This window comes from Ananas comosus, linkage group 22 (assembly GCF_001540865.1).
Source record: "Ananas comosus cultivar F153 linkage group 22, ASM154086v1, whole genome shotgun sequence".
Lineage (NCBI taxonomy): Eukaryota > Viridiplantae > Streptophyta > Magnoliopsida > Poales > Bromeliaceae > Ananas > Ananas comosus.
Window position 1 is genome coordinate 9894433 of NC_033642.1, and position 18826 is coordinate 9913258.

Consider the following 18826-nt stretch of genomic DNA (forward strand, 5'->3'; position numbering starts at 1 on the left):
CTTTCAACCAAACAATCGTCATGAAAAACTATTTTTCTTTTCCTACAAACCAAACACAAACGACGTAAAACTTTTTTCCCACCGAAAATTTTTTTCCACAATTTTACTTGGAACCAAACACACCCTAAGTGTTTTACCTATGGTTAATTAAAATTTTCTAACGGATCCTAATGGTAGGGACATATTTAAAAATAGTAGGACTTTTGTAGAGATAATGTGAGAAAGTTAAATTTTATAGAAATATATTTGTAATTCGCTATATTTACAGGGAGTTGTATGCAATTAATTCAAAAAATAAATAATTCGAATATTATTGGACTTTTGCAGGAATAAGATACGAAAGTTGAACTTTGTAGGAATATATATTCAATTCGCTATGTTTATAGAGAGTTGTATACAATTAACCCTTTTTATAATTAACTAATTAAGCTAAAAATTTTATTCAATTTAATGGTCTATTTGTTATTATCAGATAATTGGCCTAATTTGTTATTAAATTTGATAAATTTATCAATAAATTAATAGAACCCCTAGCTAATTAATTAGCTAAAGTTAGTAGTTTTAAAAATTTAAAGTTCCCTATAAAGAACCTTAAGAATTAGAAAAATACTTGTATACTCCTCAAAATTTCGTAAACCTTACCAGATATTCCTTGACCACTCAAAGATCTTAATATTTTAATATAATTTAATGGCCATCTTTCCCCTTAGAGTGGTTAATAAAGATGGTACAGTTGTTATTCAATGGTAGTAGTGCAGTGTAATTCATCGCAACAACAATGGTAGCGTGCTACCTAGTTCATCCTTTCAATGAATGAAGTGGATAGCGTGCTATCTATTTCTCAAAAGAAAAAAAAAACAATAGTAGCGTGATGTTTTGATGTTAATAGAGATGATACAAGTTATTTCAAAGGTATTGTACATAGGAATATTTTGTATTCAAGGTGCGGGGACCAAGTAATTAATGTTAAGCATTAATTATATATTGACCATTAATTCCAGGCATTTTACCAAAGGAATAAAAAAAAAAAAGTGGACTAAGTATTGAAGTTAATTGTTGATTATGCCATATGGTGATGCATGGTTTTGTATTCTCCTCTATAATGTTTGGAATGGTCGTAGTCTATAATGTTGGAATTGATCAAGAGTGCTTTGTTTAGTAGTGGATTTCAACGTCGCAACAACCTCATAGTCTTATCCAAATTAAATGGTTGGTGCCAAAATTTTGGAGAAATAATTAGCAAATGGATTTTTATATTCAAATGCCTCCTATAAAAGGAGATGCAGTAGGAGGAAGATCGCATGTACAATAACACAATTGAATATTATCAAGGGTACGTAATTCATTAGGAACATATATATCCTTATTACTTAATTAATTATTCCTTAGTTTAGTTTTATGGTCTTAAACATATTACGATTCGTATATATGTTTCTTCTTTTTTTTTTCCTTTTTTCTGATATGCAGATATTGTAGGCGGCATCATGTCTCCTTCTCCTCCTCGTACTGCTTTACTTGTTCTACTGCTGCTAGTGTTCATTGCCGTCGTCTGCAAGGAAACTACGCATGCCTCAGCTTTGAATGCTGCTACTACAATGGGAGTGTCGCCGCAAAAGATGGAGAGGATTCAAAGATACTTGGAAAAGATAAATAAACCTGCTGTAAAATCCATTAAAGTAAGATTAATGCATAGATGAGTAATTAAGATTTAGTTTCTGTTATTTTAATCTCTTTTTCTTTTTCTATTTTTACCTTATTTGATCTTTTGCAGAGCCCAGATGGAGATATCATCGACTGTGTTCTTATGAACAAGCAACTAGCTCTTGATCATCCTCTTCTAAAAAATCACAAAATTCAGGTTCACTTTTTTTTTTTTTTAGAAAAAAACTTATGTTTAATTGCCGTAACTGCTTTGCTTTTACTTTGCTAACCTAGAGTTGCAATGTATTGTTTGCAAATTGAAAACTGAAACTATCACATCCTAAATATTCCATATTGAATGCTAAAAAACATTATATGAAATATAAATCCTTAAACTCTAATAATAATAAATAAACTTAATTAAAACACTTTTTTGTCGTATTCAGCATTTCATAACTAATCGATCATAGGCAAATTGTTGGAAGCGTGATTTTCTCTCGTGAACCTACTTGTTGGAAACGTATTTTTCTCTCTGCTAACCTAATTATCTAAACCTGTACTTGCTTGATACCGATATGAAATCAAAGAATAGAAAAATAAAAGAACAAAATAATATGAGAACATTGGAAATTCGAGAAGAAATAACTTAAACTAATGAGCAATTAATTACATCGACAATACAATCGCATGCCATGTGCTACTATATACTTATTTCTCATAATAACATCCATGCCCTAACTATATATAGCCATCAAATTATAACAAATGATAAATCTTAATTTTACTTTGGATAACTATATATCATAATAATTGAATCAAGATAAAAAAATGGTAAACTAATTGTAAGCTATTATTTAATTAAATTGGATATTATTTTCCAACACAATTCAATATTATTCTCCTAACAAATACGCACGCAATTTCATTTTCGCGAACATGTCAGAAAGTCACTAAGAGCCGGCTCACGGTCCAAAGCTCCCCGGTACAAACCAAACGACCGAGAAATGGCAACACGAAATGGCTGGCAGGCTATGGAACCATGCGAAACTGTTGCCCCGAAGGAACATGCGTGCGAGACAACAGTGGAGGATGTCTTGGCGCAGCCGTTGATCCTCTTTCTCGCTTCGGCAAAGAAAAAAGTTCATTAACGAACTTGATTGGCGCGCCTTAACACGGGCCATGAGTATAGTAAATAGAGCCTAACGCTATAGATTCAATAACTTTTCACTTGGTATATATAAATTAACTTCGTTTTTCCCAAGAAAATTTAAACTGCCAAATATAGTACTTAAATTCCTAGCCTTTAAAATTTTAATTTTGCCTGTATTGAACGAATTAATATATATAATATTATAATATATATATATAATATATATATATATATATATTAATATATATATATATATTGCAGATAATGCAACATAAGTCGACACAAGCGTATGGGATCTCAAGACCATGATCAAATGTTTGGGAACCATCAAGTGCTTAGATCGAAAAAATAGCGATTCAGCCTTTCCCAGATCTGGCTTTCCGCAGGATCGTAGCGAGGCGCAAGACTCCAAACACCGTCGAGGTCTATGGTTCGTCGGGCGGGGGGGTGAATGTTCTATTGTAAGATGATGCAGGTTAATACATATTGCATGCTAAAATTACTATAAGCATTTCTCTGCATAAAATATATATATATATATATTCAAAATACTTAAATTCAATTATTCAAAATGCTTAAGTCAAATTATTATTACAAAAGCATCTGATTCTTATATTTCTAATTATAATTTTTTTTTCATTTGATATAGAACTATTGGAACGTCACAAGTCCCGTAATAATTTAATTATTTTGTATCTGTTGGTGTTTGAAATTAGAAAAATTCTGCATTCGCACTCCCATCCTAAGGTTTACAAAAAAATTTAGTATTTTTTAAAAAATTAACAAGACATGAGGTTATTCTTGGCCCTTTAATGGAGGGCGTAAAAATATACACTCTTTTTGTGATGTACCATTAGCAGGGCTCTTAAATAATATTTTTGAGGGTATCTATTAAAATAAATTTATAAGTTGAATCTCTAGTCTTAATCCCTTCTTTTTCCCAATATTCATTTGAATTGTTAAAGTTAATGGACTATTAACCATGAATTCCATTTTATTCATGCAAAATTTTTGGAGGCATGAAGCGTGATAAATTCTCTAAGGCTTTTTTTTAATAATTGATTAGGTTTACCCTGAATTTTATGGAGACAGCACAACCAGGCTATTCATCTACTGGACGGTGAGATCTCTCTCGAAAAACTATTATAAACAAATAATTATTTTTTCCCATATACTTTTAATTAAGGGCATATATATTTACAAGCACTATATAAGTTATTTCAAAATTAAAATTAATTTTACTTTTCCACAATCATCTCAAAATTAATCTCGGCCAATTAATAAAGCCAATTTGTTTGCCAACAACATATATAGAATAATCTAGATTAGTTGAATTAGAAAGTATGTTGAATCCTCTCAATTAATTTTTGGTTAAGGAATTCCACGTTCTACTTTTCTTAGTTGCTCAATTTTCACCATTTACTTTGTGCCCAATCGGTATGCTAGAGAATATGACAATAATGAAATTTAGATCTTGGATATATACTTTCAAACGTCTTTTATGTACGGTCAATTAGGAAGCCTTTTATGTAGTATTACAAAATAGGGTTAACTTCCTTAATTTGTACCCCCACAAAACTATGAAATATTATAAATACCCTTCAAATTTTTAAAATTTCACAAATACCCTCTGGCACCGTTTGGTTTGGGAATAGGGATAGGAATAGGCCCTTATCCCCCCTTTATACCCAAACGCTAATTTTTTACCCGAGAATAGTAGTTCTCGGTTATCCCCACCAACACCTTCATTTTCTATATAAAATTTTCTAATATTTTTCTTATTCTCGGGAACAACCCAATTTTCATCCAAACGCTATTTTTCTTATTCTCATACTTGTACCTATCCCTGTAATAGCTAGTTCTTGCTTATACCCGAACCAAACGGTACCTCTAAATACAATATTTTTTTCATAAATGCTCTTACCGTTACTTTTTTGTTAACTTCCGTTAACTTAGCATTTTTTTACTTTACTTTAAAATATGAAATTACCACTTTGCCCTTTGTTCACTATTTCTTTAGAGGGATAATTTCATTCATACTCCTGAAAAGATCAAGATTATAATAAAAACCCCTACACAATTTGAAATATCAAAAATAACCCTATGAATATTTACTTTGTTTTAAAAACATTTCAAGATATACTATCATTAGTTGGGCGTTTTAATCTTAGTTACACTATAGTATAACGAAGGTTAAGAATAAAATTATCTATTTTATCCCTAAATATTAAAAATTGGTGAGGGGTAGACAAATGTATGCTAGCCCATTTCTTTTTTAAATTTTTATCCATTCAAATTTTATTTATTTTGATTTCAAATATTTTAATCAATTAAATATAGAAATTCAATTAATTAGTTAATTAGCTATTAATTAAATTTTGCTATTTTCAAATAAAAATTAGTTAAAGTTATTAAATTTGATGGAATAATTATCTTACGTACTTTGTGAAATTTTTATTAATTAAAATTTCATGTTTTCAATTTATTATTTCAAACTATTATTGGTTCATGTAATGTCCATTGATTATAAAAATTTAGTCGGTCTTTTCATAATATAACTAATGTTTTATCTAGATAGAGTTTAGTTAATTTTCAAATATAATAGGGGGTATTTATGAAATAAAATCAGCAATTGACCATTATATATAAAGAGGGGTAAATTGAAATTTAAATATTATTAACTTCAATTGGATGGGCACTTAATGGTAGGTTTATTTTTGAAAGTTTTTTAAATTTAGGAGGATATACATGATATTTCAATTTTTAGATGGATATTTATGAAATTAGATAGTTTTAGAAGGGTATTGAGTAAATTTTCCCTACAAAATAAGACTAGGGTTCTCATGTACTTCTCTTCAATTATATGTACTTGCCCTCGAAAATATATTGCTGCAGTACTGCAAGCAACTCTTGCAATGTTGCAAGTTCTTTTCCACTGCATTTGTCACAATGAATCCATGATTTAATACTTCTTGGCGAGAATATTATATAGCACTTGTGATCTGCGACAGAGGGACGCATATAACACTACGGGGTGCTACAACTTGTGGTGCCCAGGATTTGTGCAAACAAACAACCAAGTAGTCCTCGGAGGAACGATAGCCCCGCCTCTATCGACGTACGATGCCTACCAACGTGAAATTACTCTTCTTGTGTGGAAGGTATATATAGATCATCTCGCAATACTAACGTAATTAAGCTCCATTATTACTTTGGAAAGAAGCAACAAATTAACATAATATTTAACCTCAAAAAGCACTACATACGTACTTTCGAAAGCATCACACTAGTAGTTAAATTTGCACTTTTTCGCTCGTACGTGCCTGGAGATCCAAGCACACTGTATTACTAGGCATGCAGAATGTACGTGCTGAATCTCAAAGCAAATCCTGCTTGCGAAAAATTGAAAGCATAGTTTAATTAATTTCATGATGTAAACTATTTATTCATACTGACATATTTACAGGATGCAAGTACTGGCAATTGGTGGCTTAGCTATGACAATATTGATGTTGGTTACTGGCCAGCTGCGATCTTCACGCAACTCGTGAGCTACGCCACTTCGGTGCAATGGGGTGGAGAGATCGTGAACAATGACGTCAATGGGCAACACACGACGACCCAGATGGGTTCGGGCCACTTTGCGGAGGAAGGGTACCAAAAGGCCAGCTACTTTCGCAACGTTGAGGTTGTCAACTCTGCGAACGGTCTCTACTCACCGTCCATCTCCCCTTCGGAGACCAACGCCAATTGCTACGATATCGCGATCTCCTCCACTACTGACTGGGGGACTTATTTCTACTATGGTGGGCCGGGCAGAAACCCTAAGTGCCCTTAACGTGAGAATTCAAAATACTGCATACACTCCCCCACTAAAAAATGTTATAGTATAAATAAGAGGAGTGATTTGGTTATGTATTACTGATGAGTCATAAAAGTGATCACAAATCTGCTATACTATATACGCTGTATTTGATATATTGTAATAAAATTTATCTAAAACATGAATCCCAAACTCCTTATAATTAATTAGGTTGAATTTGTAAGATCCGCTAGCAATAATAATTTGCAAAATGTTTAAAACTAGTTATTATTACTAGTGTGTTCGTCACTTATAAAGCCCCGTTTAGGCCTTGACACCCTTCTCAACCCGGCCCAATCATACACATAACTCCAGATTTACCAGGCGCTAGTTATCAGGCTCTGATACCAAATGTAATGATCTGACTCGCTGGCAATAATAACTCTTTAGGTCTAAACCACCAATCCAAAATACTAAAACACAATTATTATTACTAGTGCGTCCGTTATTTATAAACTTATCATATACTTCCACATTATCCGGCATGGAACTGTTGGGGTATCATAGAATCTCCAAATTTTTGTCACATAGGATATAATTGCTAGCTACTCCAGGGCCCAAGTGTCGTCTAATGTTAACAATTAATCACATAATATCTTATGTTCCTTAGTTGGCAAAAAGAATTAAAAAGAAGCAACACCACATTTAATTTGACTCTTCGAGGTAGGAACCTTGTAAGTGCCAACTAATCTATAATGTAGTTTTCGCCAACATAGTTACATGATTATTTTTGTAGAGATGGTACGTCGTTGGAGTTATCATATTTGGTTGGAATCGAAATGGTATACAATTATTTTCTCAAAGAGAGAGAGAATTGTTGGAGAAATAAATTATTGCCTGCACCTGGTGCATTCATGCACCTTGCACACCATTTTTAATCAACCAACATTCAAGCTTATATATACACCGACCGTCCCTAGAGCAAGTGGCAAAGGGCTTTATGGAATTGGTATACCCGAGACCCAAGTTCGAATCTTAGTTGATTCACATTTCCAGCTAAGTTTATTTTTAAATGAAATAAACGAAGCGGGTAGCGTGTTATCTATCTCTCCAAAAAAACATTCAAGCTTATACTTTAATCTCATCACTCCAACAGGTGAAGTCATTTGTATGTGTGAATGTATATGATGATGTGATGATGTATATGGGTTGGTATAGATAGGGTGAATACAAAATGGACAAATAAATGTACTAGGCGTGCCCCATAATTATTTACACAAAGAGAATGGTGCATAATTAATTATTATTGACCAGTACATAATATTCTTTTTCTCTTGATGAAGAATAAACAATTAATTAATATTTTTGGTCCAAAGATTATCGAAGAATATGAAGGATAAATTGCTTGTCGATCATAAATTGTAATGCGCCTCTCAACTGCTTTTCTAAGCACCAAAAATGCACTCTTCTTTTCTTCCCTATATCGCTTCTCTAATTGCTCTACTACTCTACTACTAATCTTGATCATCTGCAATGAAAGTCTCATTCTCGAATACGACTAACACGAAGAGCATATCACCTTTTAGTACGTATCACGCCTCATAATTTGGCGAGAATTCGAAGGTTCTTGGAGAAGATAAATAAATCCGGAGTAGAAACCATAGGTGTAAGACTATATACAAAGTGTCGGATCTTTGGCGCTAATTATTTAGCTGGAAATGTGAATCAACTAGAATTCGAACTTGGGTCTCAGGTACCAACCACCAAGCCCTTTGCCACTTGTTCTAGGGACGGTCGGTTATCGTTTGCGCTAATTATTAATTCCAAACTCTCCGGTTATTAGAAATACGCGACCAATTCATTTAAATAGGCGTGTTCATTTTGGCTTCCGAGCGAGAACGAGAAAGAGGCGATGCACCATCATATAGGCACAGTACCTACAGGTCTCTATTGTGACTCAGTCCAATCAACCTTACGTCACTTCAAACATGACTCGATTCAATCCGACCTTCCGCCATTTCGAAAATGACTCAGCCCAACCTGGCTTTTTGTCACATAACAGATGCTGACTCTTTAATTAACCAAAAATCTCCTTTCTAGTTTCTGCATAAATTTGCAGCATGCGTTGCTCTGATACCACTCATCGGATCGTTGATACTAGCCATTAATCCCAAAATGCTCGAACTATTAGAAATACACAACTAATTTTCTTAAAACGTACAGCGTCCACGGATCTCGATTGTGACTCAATCCAAACAGCCTTATGCTACTTCGAATATGACTCGACTCAATCCTATTTTCACTACAACAAAAACGGTCTATAGCGACACTTTTAAATGTAGGTACATGTCAAAAAAGTGCTGCTAGCTAAAATTACCGACACTTTTAAAAAGTGTTGCTATATGTGGGGTCGCTAGGTATATAGTGACAGTTAAAGAGTGTCGCTATAACCTAAAAGAGTGCTACTAATTTACCAACAACTTATTTAAGCATTTAGCAACCGCCGAAACTCTATCTCGTTGGCTGCGGTGGCGGAGGATGACGACAGGAATGGCTCTTCGTCTAGAATTTCAGTGGATTGAGTAAAAAGAGAAGAAAATATGGTAATTAATTTTTCTTTTTTTTTTTCTTTTCTGTTTGTAATCAGGCCAAATGGACTGGATGTGGTGGGTTGAGTAAAGTAATCTTTTATTTTTGATTGGATTGGGCTTTATATTTAGGCATTAGTAGATGTTTTTTTAAATTTTAGCATAAATGGGACACTTACTCAAAAGTGTCCCAAATATGTGTCCCTATAACCTAATTCTGTTGTAGTGTTTCCGCCATTTCGAATGTGACTCGGTCTAATCTGATCTCCTGTCACAGGGCAAGATGCTAACGTTTTTAAGCCAACACAAAGTTTGATAATTTAAAATTATTCTGCATTAATTTTTTTTATTTCTTTATTTGTTGTGTAGAGTCCGGATGGAGGTGTCATCCATTGCATTCATATACACGAGCAACCAGCTCTTGATAATCCTCCTTTGAAGGATCATATAAGATTAAGGGTGTACTATCATTCTTCTCGTCCTATAATTATTGTCCTATAGTGTAGAAAAGTTCAGATGCATATTAACAAAAGTGCAATATTTTTAGTGGGTTGTGTGCCGTAGTCTTGTAAACTAATATAGTAATCCATGCAATGCGACGGGTAGATAACTGAAAAGAAAAAAAAAGGCAATGAAAGGAGTGACGATGAGGGATGAAATTCATCTTGTCAATGAAGAAAGATAAAAATAGAAGGAAAAAAAAAGGTACAGTTAAGCCCACTGCAGAGGCATGAGCCGGTTCCGCTCAAGCAAAAAACGGAAAACTCAGTTCAGTTCAAGCAAAAAGAAGAAAACTTGAGCCGGTACGGGGTGGAGTCCACACTCGACAATGATTGGTTCGGTTTAAGGAAAAAAAGAGAAAAATTCGTTCAAAGATGAAAATATGTGGAATAATTGGGCCGGTTGGGCCCAATGCAACGATTGATCTGGCTCGGTTCAAGTAAAGAAAGAGAAAAATAAGTGGAAGACTTGAGTCGATTTGGAGAAGCTCACACTCAATAATGCTCGGTATTGTTCAAGTAAAAAAACAAAAAAAGAATCTGATTCGGTTCAAGCCAAAAAAAAAAAAAAACATGTGGAGGACTTGAGCCAATTCCACACTCAATAATGAAAAAAATATTACTATGTGATAAATTTAGAAGGAATAATATGTAGATATATAGTCTAGACACCTCAATCTCTATTAATTAAAAAACTGGTGAAATACCCGCTTGATGCTGCGGATTTAAAATTTTTTTAATAAATTTTAGTTTTTTATATTTTTAAACAATTTTATAAGTCTAATTATTAATTAAATAAAAGTTATATAAAAATAATTTAATAGTTAATTTTATTTAAATAAAATTAACTATTAAATTATTTTTATATAACTTTTATTTAATTAATAATTAGACTTATAAAATTGTTTAAAAATATAAAAAACTAAAATTTATTAAAATGACAACTTATTTTATAAAGATTTATGCGAAAAAAGATTTGAGATAAATATATCAAAATAATTTTAAAAAAATAAATAGAAGGGAAATAAAATAATGGAAGAATTTGTTTAATAAAATTAATTATATATATACACACACGCACTATATTTCTAAAATCTTACTCCTCAAATTTACATTATGTATTTTTTTATACATCGATCAAATTAGATTTTATTATGCGATTTATTACGTGTATTATTAATAATATTAATTAATTATATTATATACAATGAATTTATTAATAAAATTAATTATATATATACACACACGCACTATATTTCTAAAATCTTACTCCTCAAATTTACATTATGTATTTTTTTATACATCGATCAAATTAGATTTTATTATGCGATTTATTACGTGTATTATTAATAATATTAATTAATTATATTATATACAATGAATTTATTAATAAAATTAATTAATTAATTTCATAGAGTTTAGAGATTTAAATTTTTAAATTTTGAAGTTTAAAATTTGAAAATAAATATTATAAATTAAATTTAAAATTTAAAATTTAAAATTTAAAATTTAAAATTTAAAATTTAAAATTTAAAATTTAAAATTTAAAATTTAAAATTTAAAATTTAAAATTTAAAATTTTGATATATATATATATATCTTATTAATATATAGAGGGGGAGAGAGAGTAAAGGGAGGTTTGGGGAGACACGTGTCACCCCAACGTCCTCCCAAACCCTCTTTTAATGTAGAGAAAAATAGATGTTATCCATGCTCCTTTAAAAGGAGGAAGTTTTCCTCCCTTTTGTCTTTCCTAAAATAACCGTGAAATATAATGTCGAAAATGATATTATGATCTTATCTGTTCGATTTGAGTTATATTTGTGGTAGCTCTTTTTTAACTTGAATCTGTATATGTCTAAGATGCACACTCGAGATCTTTATTATGGGACTAAGGCCCATAATACATGTATGGGAACCGTCAATCCAAATCTCCATTGAGTTTAGCCTTTCTCAAATATGGATCATGGCAGGATCGTATGTCTCAATACAATTAAAGCGAGATGGCTAATAAACAGTTGATGCCTGTAAAATAAAAAAAAAAAAAAAAAAAAAAAAAAAAAACTTAAGCTGTTAAAAAGTTTTTTTAGACCGTCAATTGAAGAAGTGACTGTTTGAGGTGCTTTTTTTTTTTTTTTTTTTAAACATCTAGCCTATTCGCGCTGGAGGGCCGAGTTGGGCCAGAAGCCTAGGAGATCTGGCTCGGCCCAGTTTGTTTTGGCCCGGGTGAATATGGGACAGTGTCAGACCAGCACGACACACATTACACTCTAGGGACTGGATCATGCTAAGGGGAAACTAGGAACGGATACAGCAAAGAAGTGGGAAACGTTCCAGAGAAGTTCCACCTCAACGCCACCTATCATGTACCCGACAATTTATTGCAATAGATATATATCTCGCTTCTTCAACTCATCTTTCACCTCCAATATCTTCATGTTTGATATATTTCCATTTATAAGGTCTCTAATAACTTCATTTTGGTGTTTTTTTTTTAGCTTTTTCTCTTTTAGGTCTCTGCCTTTAGATATCTGATTCCAAAACTCTCTCTCCGACTATCTACGTATTAACTCCAGGCTAGAATATGAATTTTGAATTTAAATTTGCACAAGAGTTTGAAATGTCGGTCTCATGGTCAGTGTTTGCATACTTAGTTGTAAGATTACTAATAGTTTGGTTGACCAGTTAATTTGGTTAGCAAATGCTAATTCTAGTATATTCTTTTCACAATAATTTAAAAAACAAAAATGATAAAATTATATGGGGTACTCCTTAATTATAAGCCATTATACTCACCTAATTTTTATTTTCTAAATCACTAATTCAAGTTGATTAAATTGTAACTAATTATTTTTTTGAGTAAAATAAAATTGGGACACTAGTACCCTTTCAATTACCAACAAAAATAATTTAACTAACATACCAGAAATGGAAATTTATCACAATTTTTTACAAACCGACACGTTTCTCATTCTCGCTCAGATGTGTCGTATGTTATAAGGGGAGGGGAAACGCGTTTCCCATCCCTTGCGCACGAGGGAGGAGCCCCACACGCTTACTAAAACTAAAACCTCGCCCCGTTCCCCTCCCTCTCCGAGATTTTAAACCAAAACCCTCGCCATTAACCTTCGATTCCCCCTGAATTTAATCGTAGATTCACGCACAGGAGAAGAGATTTTCGATCCAAACCCTACATATCCTCTTCCCCATTCTCCTCAAACCGTCTCTTCGATCTCGATTCGAGCATCGGAAGAGGGGAAATTGGTCCCCCATTTGACGGATCCGGTGAGTTTGGCTCCGGCTAGGGTTTTGAGAGCTCGTCGTCTTCATCCTCCCACGATTTCCGCACCAATGTGGTCAGCTAGGGTTTTGTGGTGGTGGTAATGGAGGTGCTGAGTGGAGACGATGGGCGGTGGTGTAATGCTTCTGCTCGCGCTTCTCCATTTGAGCTCTCTTTGTTTTGGTATATTTCTTATGCCCTACCTGCAGCTTGATTCATCTTGCATTGCTTAAGAACTTTGGTTCTCGTTGGGTTCTAGCTGATCTTAGCTTTGTTTCTGTTTGTGGGCGTAATCATAGCTCCCGACTAGTGTTTCGTGTTGGAATTAGAGGAGATTGAGCATAAAAGGATGGATTTTGTGGTTTCCAGCAGATTGTCAGAATAAAATAGTTAGTTGTAGCTGATAGTTGAATTATTTTGTTTTTTCCCTTTGTTGGAGTTAATAAGTTACTTCTATTTTAATCATTATTTATTATCAGTAGAAGGTATTTAATAGTAAAGGGTAAGAATATATGAGGAGGTAGGTTGTGCCAATCCAGTTTTAATAGCATACGTACGTTGTTCATATGTGTGCTCTTGGATGCAATGACCGATCATAATCTGATCGATTTTGTGGTTGACTTCCTATATATTTGGTGGTTACACTGGCGATATTAATGGAAAACGAATCCATAACTGTATTTCGGATCAATGGCTATTAGTGGTTTGCTTTCTAAGAGGGATATTAATGGAAAACGAATGTAGGAGCAATCAAGCAAATGGCACCAAGTGTTCATGATCTAATGGGACTAGGGCCAAGAAATTGAAAATTTATCTCGAAAGCTACGCAAATAAGTTGAGTGTGTCTCTCGAAGGAAATCACATGTACCAATCACATAATCTTAGTTACTATATGCATGTAGGTATGCACAAATGCATGCAGGTACAATGCACGAGAACATATTTGTCTGTACTATTATCATTTAAGCACATAATGAAAGATATTGAGAATTGAACATGTCAAACACCGTTGCTGCTATTAGATTGCACTTACAGGAAAGACTGCATTAGAAACTTTTGTTGGAAGATAACTCCTCCAAGCATGTGGAGTCCCGCTTTATTATGCCATTTGTAACCGAAAAGCCCATATAGGGCAAGTTAGCCAAGCCGATCTTTAGAACATGAAGCATGGGTCCATGCTCGGTTATAACTACCTCATTGACATTTTATAGGTCGGAGGTTGTCCGCACTGGAGGTACATGATTGACTTGGAATTTTCTATCCATTTCCTCTCCTATGTTGATATGTGCTAGCACCACTGTATGTTTTGCAACTTGTTTAATATTCTTTATCTGCTTTTCTCATTTATTGAAATGTATATCAAGGTTTGCCATGGCATACTGCAGCAAGAGTGACACCAACTCCATCATCTAGTCCATCCATCCCTCCTGAAATTATGCCTTCCGGACCAAGACCTGCCCCTGCATATTCTCCAACTCATCCAGGTATTGACAAGCTCCAGCCTCGATAATTTTCTGCATTTTTTGTATTTCTTTAAGTGCTTCGTTGTTCTTATCTCTTCCAGGCCCCAGAGCTAATCCTCCTCTGCCAAATCATCGAAAGCGGATGCCCCATGTCATCCCATCACCCTCATTCATACCACCACAAGGTTTGAGAGTTTCCGTTCATGTTTTTTAATTTCTCATATTTCTCCACATAGTTTAACAAAATCACTTTTGTTGCTGCAATCATGTTCAGCAGGTTGTGAGGGAATTCTTTGCTCTGACCCACTCACCTCAAGTCCGCTTGGTTCTCCCTGTGGTTGTGTATTACCAATTAAAGTCATCATTGATCTTGGGATAGCTCCATATCTACTATTTATGCGTATAGCAGAATTAGAGGTTGAGGTCGCTGATGGCACGTTCCTAAAGCAAAGCCAGGTGAAAATCATGGCTGCTGTTCCAAGTATCCAGGATCAACAAAAGACAAGAATCACTATATATTTGGTGCCTCTTGGGCAAAAGTTTGATAATACAACTGCTTTACTAATTTACGAGAGGGTATGTCATCAGAAGATGCCGCTGAATATGTCCATTTTTGGTGATTATGAAGTATTATATGTTCACTATCCAGGTAGTTTTTCATACCTTTTTTCCTTTTTGCTGACTATCAGCTACATGTATCTGTTATAATCAGCATCCATCGTTGTTGCTGCAGGACTTCCTTCCTCTCCAACATCTGTGCCTCGGGAAACAGTGGGATTTGGCCCTAGTGGCACTGGAATTGACAAGTACCCTTTTACTGCAGATGTGCCCACTAGCAGGACCCGGAAATTAAATGCTGGGATTGTTGCTGTAATTGTAGTATCTTCTTGTACAGTCATCTTGGCATGTGTTGGAGTAGTTCTTTTTGTATTAAAATGGAGGAAACTTGGACGACCGCCTAGTGTTGTGAGCCCTGCAATTACCCAATCAATTCCTAAGAGATCTGGTGCGATTATCTTTTGGGGTTACTTGGCATTGGCTAATAGTATTGTTTTGTGCTGATAATTCTTTTTTTTTTTTTTGGATACTTCAATATACCTTACTTTATTTAAGATGGGGTAAGGAACATAGATCTATGTATCTGAGTTAGAGACTACCTTACACTATAAATTTCCTTGATGACATAGGGTAAGTACATGCTTGAAACAAGAATTTTGGTTATTTTGCAAGTGATTGTCTAGATTTACTCGGAAAACACTGTTATACTATAAATCAAGTTCTTGTATCTTGAATGATTTATGAAGAAACAATGAGTAGTTTGTTCATAGCTGTTCGATCGTCAAGATTTACTCGGAAAACACTGTTATGCTATAAATCAAGTTCTTTTTCATATGATACTCCTGTTTTCAGTACTTATTAAGCTTTAAGTTTGTTACCAGCAATATGGTACCTCTACTTGATGTTTTCCCGAGTCCCTGATTCTGCTGTACTTGCTAAAGAACTCACCCATCATACGATGAATTTTACACTTTTTCTACGACTCGATAGTATATTGGCATTCAAAGGCATATGGTTATCACGGATATCATAATGTAAAACATCTTGCAGGCATGAGGTCTACATTATCCAGTAGCATGGCGAGCTCCATATCAGTATCAGATGTTCCAACAATGGCTACTTGCCCACTGACAGTAAAAATGTTTTCATTGCGTGAACTGGAGAAGGCCACAGATGGCTTCAGCTTGAAAAGAGTTTTGGGAGAAGGCGGTTTTGGGCGTGTTTATCATGGGACCATGGAGGATGGAAGTGAGGTTGCTGTTAAGAAGTTGCTTAGAAGGGAGGACCAAAGTGGGGACCGCGAGTTTATTGCTGAAGTGGAGATACTAAGCCGATTACATCATCGTAATCTCGTCAAGCTGATCGGAATATGCATTGATGGGAGCAAAAGATGCTTGATATATGAGCTTATCTGCAACGGAAGTGTTGAGTCTCATCTGCACGGTATGTTTCTAATGATGACATTCTCTTAAGTAATAAGAAAGGTGTAATCTTTGGCATTTAAATCCAATCTGAATGCTAGATTTATAACACAGTACACTTTTTCTGCAGAATTGTTACAAAATTTTCTGCTTCTTTAAAGTAGCATGCCATAAAGCAACTTCAAGGGTTTTGTTGGTTCTTCCAAGAGAATAAATGGACTGCAAAATTGACTAATCATACATATATAGTTAACTCTCCATTTAAGAAGTTGCTGGTCCTTTTTTTTTCCTTTTTTTCCTTTAGATAGACCTGTTCCCTTTTCTTGATAATGAATGGGGGTTGTTATATGAGTTTTTTTCACCCTTCCCCTTACTCTTTATCTACAGGTTTCGGATAAGTACGCAAGGCATTGATTACTTACAATTTTTCTTCTTTCCAACAGTCATAAGAATTTTTATCCCCTGTAATCCCAACACTCCCATCTACCATATTTAGAGTGAATATTATATTGGCAAGGTAATGACAGCGGGATGCAATTAATATTTCAGGTGCAGATAAGATAAAGGGACTTCTGAATTGGGATTTAAGAATGAAAATCGCCCTCGGCGCTGCTAGAGGTCTGGCGTATTTACATGAAGATTCAAACCCCTGTGTCATACACCGCGATTTTAAAGCCAGTAACATATTATTGGAAGAAGATTTCAACCCCAAGGTTACTGATTTTGGTCTAGCAAGGGAGGCGTCAGAAGGGAGCCATCATATTTCTACCAGGGTCATGGGTACTTTTGGGTAACATTTCTTCTGTACACGATATCTTTGGCTCTTTATCTTATTACGTAATGTATATGCCTTTTTTCTTATTATTTCCTCTATCTGGTCGATACTTAATGATTGGTTCTTTCCTGATGAACAAAGGGGTCGATTCTAGGTAATATCTACTATAAAAAAAAAGATGCAGAATACATTTCATATCTATTAATTACAAAAATTTGCATGTCAATACTATCTTAATTTTTGCATGTCAATACTCCTTTAATTTTCCTCTTTAAAATTGTAGATATGTTGCTCCAGAATATGCAATGACTGGGCATCTTCTCGTAAAGAGTGACGTCTACAGCTATGGCGTGGTTTTATTAGAACTACTATCTGGTCGTAAGCCCGTATACATCTCCCAATCCCAAGACCCTGAGAACCTTGTGACGTGGGCCCGCCCTCTACTCAGCAGCAGAGAAGGTCTTGAGAAATTAATTGACCCCTCTCTGAATAAAATTTACGACTTTGATAATGTTGCCAAAGTAGCATCCATCGCCTCAATGTGTGTTCACACCGACCCATCTCAAAGACCGTTCATGGGGGAAGTCGTACAGGCACTTAAGCTTGTATACAATGATAACATTGATGAGACTTTCGATGATTCCTGCAGTCAGAGAGCGTCGTCCTCTGCGCCCGACTACAATTACAAAGGGGAATTGGACAATGAGAGTAGCTGGTGGAATGGCGGTTCACCGACCGTGGCTTATGGGCATTCTTTGCCCTTTATAACCATGGAGTGTAGCTCAGATCGGATAGAAGAAGAAAGGCAGAGGCCTCATTCAACTTCCTCATTTGTCAGAAGGGACGAGTCCACTGCTGTGCTTAGTCTGTCGGATCCTTTGAGAAACAATAAGTTTGCCGGATTTTACCATTCTAGAGGGAGTACAAGCGAGCATGGGCACCTCTCACACCAGCTCGGTGTTAACCGGCATTAGTCTTAAAGCTTGTGCAAGATGATTTTTCGCTCTCTCATGTGAGTTAACCCTCAAATTGTACAGTTCTGAAAATTTCCGTTTTCTAATATGTTGCTATATTGTAGTATGGTTTTTAGTGCGGCACCCCTGTGCTAAGAAAGAGGGTGCTAAGAAAGGGGCTGAGATTGTGGCTTCTAGTTTTTGAGTAGTTTGATTCATTTCTCATGCATCAAGTATGTAATTTTATGTGTTTTATAACAGATGCCCCGGCACTTTCTTTTGTGCCATGGGGATATAGTAGAGTTTCTGTTCTCTTTTTTATCCATTTTGATTTCGAGGAATCGTTTTATCCGTCAGTATAACTTTCTTATTCTCTGGAACAAGAAATAGAGTAAAGGTCCACTTTCGACTATTGTTTAGCAAAAAGAAATAAAGGTAGTGTGTATTATTGTACGGATGATATTTATTTAGCCGGTGAAAGTGTAAACTGTGTTACTACTAGCGAAAAAAAAATTGATCTTATCCTTCGTCCTACATTATCCACCAAGAGAAATCAATTGCATTTTTATATTTAGCAATACAAATATCAAACTCTACAAAGCGATAGGCAATACCTAACGTACACCATCCTCCAACCATTCACTTTATCATACATAAATATAATCATTCAACTTCCACAAAGTTAGAAAAAAAAA

At 34.5% G+C, this 18826-nt stretch overlaps 2 protein-coding genes across 9 annotated transcripts; both read left to right on the plus strand.

Annotated features, from left to right (window-relative positions):
• LOC109727144 lies at window positions 1279-6820 on the plus strand. The gene is made up of 6 exons (XM_020257044.1): window positions 1279-1333; window positions 1468-1676; window positions 1772-1903; window positions 3858-3911; window positions 5803-5952; window positions 6258-6820. The coding sequence occupies exons 2-6, from the start codon at window positions 1485-1487 to the stop codon at window positions 6627-6629; spliced, it is 900 nt and encodes a 299-aa protein (XP_020112633.1). The 5' UTR covers window positions 1279-1333; window positions 1468-1484; the 3' UTR covers window positions 6630-6820.
• LOC109727582 (receptor-like serine/threonine-protein kinase ALE2) lies at window positions 12725-18472 on the plus strand. 8 transcript variants are annotated; one of them, XM_020257732.1, is made up of 9 exons: window positions 12725-13144; window positions 14173-14195; window positions 14326-14445; window positions 14526-14609; window positions 14699-15073; window positions 15158-15430; window positions 16033-16425; window positions 16953-17193; window positions 17462-18472. In XM_020257732.1, the coding sequence occupies exons 1-9, from the start codon at window positions 13065-13067 to the stop codon at window positions 18150-18152; spliced, it is 2280 nt and encodes a 759-aa protein (XP_020113321.1). In that variant the 5' UTR covers window positions 12725-13064; the 3' UTR covers window positions 18153-18472. The 8 variants fall into 8 exon arrangements, with proteins under 8 accessions (XP_020113321.1, XP_020113322.1, XP_020113323.1 ...); XM_020257733.1 differs by having other exon boundaries at window positions 14702-15073; XM_020257734.1 differs by having other exon boundaries at window positions 14347-14445.